The sequence below is a fragment of the Gossypium raimondii genome, chromosome 1 (assembly GCF_025698545.1).
Source record: "Gossypium raimondii isolate GPD5lz chromosome 1, ASM2569854v1, whole genome shotgun sequence".
Classification (NCBI taxonomy): domain Eukaryota; kingdom Viridiplantae; phylum Streptophyta; class Magnoliopsida; order Malvales; family Malvaceae; genus Gossypium; species Gossypium raimondii.
The window spans coordinates 15,088,961-15,097,901 of NC_068565.1; the positions used below are offsets into that span (position 1 = coordinate 15,088,961).

At 33.7% G+C, this 8,941-nt stretch overlaps 1 protein-coding gene across 2 annotated transcripts; it reads left to right on the top strand.

The window, feature by feature from the left end:
* The first annotated feature begins 5,476 nt into the window (after positions 1-5,476).
* On the top strand, positions 5,477-8,684 carry LOC105783914 (probable CoA ligase CCL5). 2 transcript variants are annotated; one of them, XM_012609629.2, is made up of 5 exons: positions 5,477-6,842; positions 7,733-7,878; positions 7,966-8,033; positions 8,114-8,216; positions 8,319-8,684. In XM_012609629.2, exons 1-5 carry the CDS (start codon positions 5,615-5,617, stop codon positions 8,430-8,432), a joined length of 1,659 nt encoding a protein of 552 aa, XP_012465083.1. In that variant the 5' UTR covers positions 5,477-5,614; the 3' UTR covers positions 8,433-8,684. The 2 variants fall into 2 exon arrangements, with proteins under 2 accessions (XP_012465083.1, XP_052488166.1); XM_052632206.1 differs by having other exon boundaries at positions 7,751-7,878.
* Positions 8,685-8,941: the final 257 nt, after the last annotated feature.

Here is an 8,941-nt window from a genome sequence, read left to right on the forward strand (position 1 = left end):
TAATTATTTCAGTGAAAGTATCTGAGAGTTGATGTATTATAGGGATTAGATCTTCTATTATTAAATGAATCAATTTAGTCCTATATTATTAAAAAATATCAAATAGATTTAACATTCAATGTACAAAAATGGTCTTTGAAAATTATTTTTTTCAATTGTAATTCAATTCTAAACAGAATATTTCATTTACGTAACCATAAATTTTTAAAAATATTAACTATGCTAAATAATAAATGATATTTTTTAAAAATAGTATATGTTAAATCTACTCCAATTTAGTTTTATTTAATTCTTTTTAATAGTATAAGGACTAAATTGATTTATTTAATAACAATAAAATATTAATTTAATCAAATTTTTATAATAGAGGACCTCCCCATTTCACTAAAGCATAGGAAAACAAAATTCATTTCACCCTTTCACTTGTAGTTTAGTTTATTTAATTCTTAAAATTGTAGATTGTTTTTAATATTTATTTATTTTAATTTTAACATAATTTTTATATTTTAAATTATTATTAATTATCACAAATATAGTTTTAATTATTTAATTTAGATTTTTATTTTATTTTAATTTTATTTACCAAATATATACTTTTTATTTTATATTTCATTAATTAATATACAAATAATTTTAATGATTTTAATTTATTTATTATATATAAACACACTTTAATTTAAATATTTCTAATGGTTATTTTTTATTCTTGTCTCCTTCGTTATGTTTTAATTTAAATACAACTGTTGCTCTTGGTAAATTTACCAAAGATGAAAATGATTTATTTGATATTATGTATGACTGGTTACGTAGGGACCGTTTCGTTTTTGTAGGTTGGTCCGCCCTATTACTCTTTCCCTATACCTATTTCGTTTTAGGGGGTTGGTTTACAAGTACAACCTTTGTAACTTCATGGTATACTCATGGATTGGCCAACTCCTATTTGGAAGGTTGCAATTTCTTAACCACCACAGTTTCTACCCCTTCTAATAGTTTAGCACATTCTTTGTTGTTACTATGGGTCCTAAAGCACAAGGAGATTTTACTAGTTGGTACGAATTAGGTGGTCTGTGGACATTTTTTGCTCTCCACGGGGCTTTCGGACTAATAGGTTTTATGTTACGTCAATTTGAACTTTTGTGGTCTGTTCAATTGCGACCTTATAACGCAATTGCATTCTTTGGTCCAATTGCATGTACAATATTTTAGAATTTGCATCATGTTTTCGAAAATGATAGAAATCAAAGTATCTTGGTCCTTTCTTATGAGTTGATCCCGAAGGAAATTGATGAGAATTTTTTTGGTAAATCGTTAATTTATCTAGTGTTTAACTATATTTATTTACAAGTTTACTAGATTGAAATTTTATGATGTTTAAAAATTTATAGATCCCATATTACATTCAGTAAAAATTTATGATACATGTATTGGGTGTACTCAATGTGTCCGAGTCTGCTCCACCGATATGTTAGAAATGATACCTTATAATGGATAAAAAGCTAAGCAGATTGCTCCCAAAGTCTGACTACTTATGATTAATATCTTTACCACCACCTTTTTCAATCTTCACAAAGTCATTTCATTGTCATATAAGTAGAAAATGTATGTATATTTGAATATTGACAGGTAAATCAAAGTAGATGAGAAATATGTAGCCAAATCAAGGATAAATGTATAACTTTTCTTCAAAATTTAACAAAAAGTAAATAAAAATGATATTTTTTTACTTCTAAATTAAACAATTAGATTCACTTTGATATTTTTATCTTTTACATCCATTTTGATACCTAAATCTAACAATTAAATATATTTCAAACTCTAACAGGGAAAACATAAGAACACCAAAATGGGTTCGCTGCCTTCGCTACTAGACCTAAGATTAGGCGTGTTTAAACGGTTAATCGAATTGAACTAGTATTAACTAAATTAATCAAACTTTTTAATCGTTTAACCATTAATTGTACTGAATTTTTTTCAAAAAAAATTAACCATACTGAAATATTTCGGGTAATTTGATCGGTTAACAGAAATTTATATATATTTGACTGAATTAATCGAATTAGTAATAGATTAATACATATAATATATAATATTATTTATTAGATTTATTTAATTACTCGATTTCAAACCGAATTAACCGTTAACCGAAATTTTAAAAAACTTTTAACTGACCTTCATAAAAAATAAATCGATTAACTGAATCAGATCGGTTCAATCAATTCATTTGATTTTAATAGAAGTTTGGAAACTAGAGATCATTGATATATTTGATGGGGCACATCCCAAGGGCTGAATAAAAGAATCTGGACATCTTTATTGCTGATGATAAAAAATTAGAAATAGGGTGTGCGTGGCAAACATGGCCCTGACGTATAGAATTATTATTTAATATCGCTTTTGTCAGCTTTGTGGATAATTTTTTCAAACCCAAAAATATTGAAAAGAAGATTTGCCTAGCGAAATAATGGGAAATAATTGCACCAAATCCAAAGCTGTCACATCTTATATAATGTTATGTACGTACTCAAGGGGAAGCTCTTAATCCTAAAATTTTTCATTCTCTCAAATGATATTAATTTTTTATTTACATAATTAACATTAATTTTATAATATTTAAATTTATAGTTCAAACAATATATAATTTTAATTATAAAATTTATATAAATTTAATTATAAAAGACTTATATTAACTTATATTCCTTTTATATCTATTTCAATATTGACAATTTTATAAAAAAACAAAGCGTATAAAAGATTATTAGTTTTGTTGTACATTTTATAATACAATTATTGTTATGCTAATATTGCAATAAATAATACCGTGAGGGATTTACCAAAAAAAGCCAATTTTTTTATAAAATTATCGAAATAGGCCGATTTTTTAATTATTTACCAGACTGGGCCATTTCCCCTAAAATCGCGCCACGCCGAGCGATGTCGGATCAAGGCGAAAATCGTACGACGTGGACGCGATGTGGACGCCAGCATGAACAAGGCTCAACGGTCAAAAATTGACCGTTGCCCCCTAACGGTCAAATTTTTTTACTATATAAACCCCCACCCTTTTATTTTCACAAACAAATTCAATATCAATTTCTTTCAAAATTCTCTCAATTCCTTTTAAAATTTCTCTCAATTCCTTCAAAATTTCTATCAATTTCCTTCCAAAATTCTCTCAAACTCTCAAATTCCTTCCAAAATCCTCTCAATTTCCTTCAAAAATCTCCAAATCCATATTAAATTTCTTTTCCATTAAATTTCATTTTTAAGAAAATTTTAAAATTTTTATTTTTTAAATAATTTTAAAATTTTAATATTTTCAACAATGGCGGATCATTGATTCGTCTTGATAGGAATCACATATCGGTGGAGCAAATGAACATGGTAAGTATTAAATTTAAAATTTAAATTTTTTAAGATATTTTTATTTATGTATTTTTAGATATTTATTAATATATTTTTGTTATAAAAGGTCAAGATCGGGTATTGGAATGCAATATTCGAATATGCATGCTCCATCACCGTTAGTAGAGAACTACTGCATGGAAGCGGGATTTTGGCACGTGGCGGTAGGCGGGGATGCAAGTTGGAGCCAAACCGATCAAGTCGTTGATCAAGAGGTGGAGACCGAGACGCACACATTTCATCTTCCATGTGGAGAGTGCACTATCACTCTAGAAGATGTCCATCTGCATTTGGGATTGCTTGGTGGATGGGCACCCAGTGATCGGTCCGCCCAATCTAGCAATTGGGAGGCGGTGTGCTACGAGCTTTTGGGCGCTGCTCCGGATAAAATGGATAGAGGTAAGGTGGAGATGGGTGGTTACGTGCCACCTTCCCTTGGCCGAATGAAAATTCAACCGAGATTGAAAGAATCCGATATGCTCGATCATACATTCTTCAAATAATTGGAGGCTATCTCATGGTCGACACATCACGGAGCCGTAGTACATCTAAGGTGGCTGCTAAAACTCGTTGATTTTAGAGCAGCCGGTGAATTTAGTTGGGGGTCTGCCGTCTTGGCAACATTATATCGGGAGATGTGCGGGGCGACCAAACCGAGGAGAGCAAAAATCGGAGGTTGCCTGTCACTACTGCAATCATGGGCACGGTTTCGCTTTCCATTTCTACGTCCTTGAGTGAACCACCCATATACATTCCCACTCGTAACGAGGTAAATTTTATATTACATTTTGAAATTGATATGTAGATTTTGTAAGAATAAAAGAATGCTAAAAATTTATTTAATTAGGTGGAACCATCCGGCAAGTTATCGTGGAATACCGACTGAACTTGAAGATATACGGCTTCTATTGGAGCAACGCCGAAGCGTATAAGTATTATTGCAAATAGATATTTCCATACATTCGCTAGTGGATTGATATTTAGTATTTAGTATTATGTATATATGTAATATTTCTATCATGTTCATGTAGTTTCAATGGACACCATACGAGGATCCGGCAGTCCGGGCAGTAATCCCGGAAGAGTTTTTACAAAATCCGAACGCTTGGCACGTGAAAGTGGTGTTGATCAACTATGCAACCGTGGAGCCCCACCAGACAGACAGAGTCCTACGACAGTTTGGATGTAGACAACCGATCCCTGCGGACCCTGAGGAGTTTGACGAGCACCACAAAATCGACCTTCGGCTATTAGGTACGGATTGGCCGTTGTACGCGATTTCACAATTTCTTCTCATATAGCATCCTGGTATCAGCGATTTTATACTATTTCCTCAGAAAATGTCAAAAAAAAATTATTTCTCACATGACCACTGTAGCGAAATCGCGTCCACGAGGCCACTATTTCACAATTTCTTCTTAAATAGCATCCTAGTAGAAGCGATTTCCCACTATTTAACCAGAAACGTCAACTCGAAAAAAATTTTTCCTGGACCCCTAACTCCTAAAAAGCCTGCACCCTAAACCCTAAAAGCCATAAAACCCAAGCGTAAAAATCAGGGTCAAAATCGCGTCCCGATACTCGCTAAGTGATAGGAGGTCGCGTCCACGCCGGCGGTCGCTACGACGTGACGCGACCTTCTCGCCTCGCCCTTGACATCGCTCCGACGTGGCGCGATTTTGGGGGAAATGGCCCAGTCCGGTAAATAATTAAAAAACCGGCCTATTTCGGTAATTTTATAAAAAAATTGGCTTTTTTTGGTAAATCCCTCTAATACCGTGTCATTTTAATTAAAGTAAACACGTATTTTTAATATATTGCACATTTTAATTAATTATTAGTTTTAGTTTTTAAAATTCAGACAATAATAATAGTAGATATTGAATTATTAAAGTAAACATGTATTTTTAACATTGACATATTATATAAAATAAATAACATTATTAAAAAATTAATATTTTCGTCAATATTATCATTAGGAAAAATAATTCAACTCAATTTTCAAGGATTGAGGATAAAATTTAACTAAAAAATAACAAATTGATAATAAATGTAATTATTAATAGAGGAAGTTGACATTATGCTAGGGATACCACGATAGGCAGCTTGCAAGTGATCACAGGGTACTGCTCTTAATCTACATAAAAATGCGAGAAAGGAAGTAGCAGAGGAAGAAGGTTAGTGAGAGAGAATAATACCCCAAACCATTATTATGGCTGAAATTAGCAGCTTAAGAATCGATCCCAGGAGTGGGTTTTGTTCTTCCAATTCTACTTTCTACAGCAAACGCGTTCCCTTTCCACTTCCGTCCAACCACGCCCTTGACATCACTACTTTTATCTCCTCTTACCCTCACCATGGCAAAACCGCCTTCATCGACGCCTCTACCGGTCGCCACCTCTCCTTTTCCCAACTTTGGCAATCAGTTGACTCCGTTTCCTCGTGTCTGTCCGAGTTGGGTATTCGGAAAGGCAACGTCGTCATCATCATCGCACCAAACTCCATCTTCTTACCCATTGTTTGCCTCTCTGTGATGTCTCTTGGAGCTATTATAACCACTAGCAACCCCCTCAACACGTCTCGTGAATTCGCAGTACAAATGGCTGATTCAAAGCCCGTCCTCGTCTTCACCACCGCTCAAGTCGTCCCAAAATTGGCTGGATCACCTCTCCCCATCGTACTTCTCGAAGAGCAAGTGGCGACCGAAAAAACAGGCCAAGTCAAAATAGTTACTACTATTAGTGAAATGTTAAAGAAGGAAACAAAGGACAAGATCCGAGTCAAGGATCGAGTGTACCAAGATGACGCGGCGACTCTACTCTATTCCTCGGGCACGACGGGTGCCAGCAAGGGAGTAATATCATCTCACAGAAACCTCATGGCTCTAACGCAAAGTTTTTCACATTTGAGCAATCCAGAGAAAGGGGAGCAAACCCATATCTGCGCCGTTCCCATGTTCCACATCTACGGCTTCGGAGCTTTTGCCATCGGGAAACTCACGCAAGGATCAAAAGTAGTTATTTTATCAAAGTTCGACATGAAGGAAATGCTGTCGGCAGTAGAGAAGTACCGTGTCACTTGCCTCCCCCTGGTGCCACCTATACTCTTGGTAATGGTGAAGGAAGCTGATGTGATACGAAAGAAGTACGATTTGAGTTCGTTGCAATCAATAGTGTGCGGTGGCGCTCCGTTGAGCAAGGATTTGATAAATAGGTTTAGGGAAAAGTTTCCAAGCATTGATATTCGGCAAGGGTACGCGATGACAGAATCGACAGGGTTTGGCGCATCAATGGAAACGCCGGAGGAGTGTCTCAAGTATGGCAGTGTGGGGTTGCTATCGCCCAACTTGGAAGCCAAAATTGTAGACCCTACAACTGGTACGGCCTTGGAGGTCAATCAGAAAGGGGAGCTTTGGCTAAGGGGTCCCTCCATTATGAAAGGTACGTAATTTGATGATCAATCAATTTGACGCCCTTTCAGGTGAAGACACTGAGTGTGTCCCCAAATTGCGTATAATCAAGTATGTCGATTGCAAAGATCTTTGCTTTGGTTTTATTTTTGGCAGTTATTTTTAACCCAAGGAGAAAGATCTTTGCAATTAATTAATTATTTTATAAAAAGAATAAACAAGAACACGAAATCCACTTAAAAAAGGCATTGCTGTCACATCTAATATTGATAATTATTTTATTGAAAGTATATATTTTGCTAACCATTTAACCATTTCAATTTCAACTAGCATATGAGTAAATTATTAATATTAAAATTACAAAATGCTATAATCATTAAATTATTTTAAAGCTATCCTTTTAGTCAGTACCTTCTTAACGGCCCGTTTGACACACAAGTATAATATATTTAATATCCACGTAACTATCTAATGGTCTTTTATAAATTTTTAATTTTAATAATTAAAATCTGAATTTATTAATAATTTAGTATTCGTAAGTATAATTTACCCTAATTTTTATTACTTCATTATAGTTTAATGAAATTGCATCAAAATCATTAGCTTTGAGTACTTGATTATGTTTAACGAAATTGGATCAAAATCATTAAAATGGACAGAAATTTCAATTTATCAAGATAACATAAGAAAAATCATATGTTCTAATTTAGTAATGAAATCTTACATCCCTATGCAGAGCTTCCTAAATTTTATACCATAAAATCATAATTTTTCTTAATCTAGGCCCCAATCAGTAATGAACTCTAAAATTATATAGTAGGATTGATATATGTAATATTTTAACATGAAATTTGGATATCCTGAAAAGTTAGAGATGTGTGTTGTTGATTGGTGGGCCTGCTGCTGCTGCTGGTATTTTAGGTTATCTGAATAATGCAGAAGCCACAGCCGCTACTCTCGATTCACAAGGATGGTTAAAAACCGGTGATCTTTGCTACCTCGATGATGATGGCTACGTCTATGTTGTTGATAGGTTGAAGGAGCTGATCAAATACAAGGGATATCAGGTCACCGCATAGTTCACAATTTGCTTCTTATATTCTATACAAAATCACAGGTTAACCATTTACAGGCTTTGTTTATATTTGTTTTAGGTTCCTCCTGCTGAATTGGAGGCATTGCTACTTTCTCACCCACAGATTTCTGATGCTGCTGTCATACCGTAAGTTTATATAGAGCTGCTTCCACTTGAAACACCCTTTGTTGCACAAGATTCAGAGATATTATGTGATTTGCGATTAGGTTTCCGGATGAAGAGGTTGGGCAGTATCCCATGGCGTATGTGGTTAGAAAAAGTGGAAGCAATATATCAGACACTCCACTCTTGGATTTTGTAGCAAAACAAGTAAGCAATTACATACATACATACATACATACATAGTGTTTTAAAGCCAAGATTGCGAATGGGTATGATCATTTAGCTTAAGCTATGAAATGAACAAAACAGGTTGCACCATACAAGAGAATTCGGAAAGTGGCATTTGTAACTTCAATACCCAAGAATCCATCTGGGAAGATTCTAAGAAGGGAGCTCATCAGGCTTGCAATTTCCAAAATTTGAGGGCATCTCGTTTGCAGCTCTATAATAATAATAATAATACTAATAGGATGAATGCATTTCCAAAGTAAAGTTTCACTTCTTTGCTTGTTTCGGAGATGGGAGTTTTTCATTTCTCTGGTTCATCAATGTACTTCTAAATAATTTTGAATTTATATTCTCCTAATAAAAAGTACAACATACTGTATGAATGCACTTAATATTTGTTGGTTGTCTGGAATAAATTTTAAGTGGGACAATGATTGATCTGATAAATTGTTTAGCGTTATCATTGCTATTCCCTTCTGTCCATGGCATTCATTCGGCTTTATGCTTTTTGTTTAATCTGATAAAGTGTTTATACATTAATGTTTTATTCTATGTAATTTTAATTGATATAATAATAGCGCTCTCAAAGTTTAGATATTCTATTAATGTAGTTTCGATTTAACAGATTTAACTTCGATATTTAATATATATCAATGGCTAAATTTGTTAAATTTTTAAAATTAAGGCTAAATTGACAAAACATG

Bases quoted from the DNA above. Each gene is read 5' to 3' on its own strand.
- LOC105783914 (XM_012609629.2), top strand. From the start codon at position 5,615: ATGGCTGAAATTAGCAGCTTAAGAATCGATCCCAGGAGTGGGTTTTGT. The intron at 7,879-7,965 runs GTCACCGCATAG...TATTTGTTTTAG, and splicing joins TCAAATACAAGGGATATCAG to GTTCCTCCTGCTGAATTGGA. The intron at 8,217-8,318 runs GTAAGCAATTAC...TGAACAAAACAG, and splicing joins TGGATTTTGTAGCAAAACAA to GTTGCACCATACAAGAGAAT.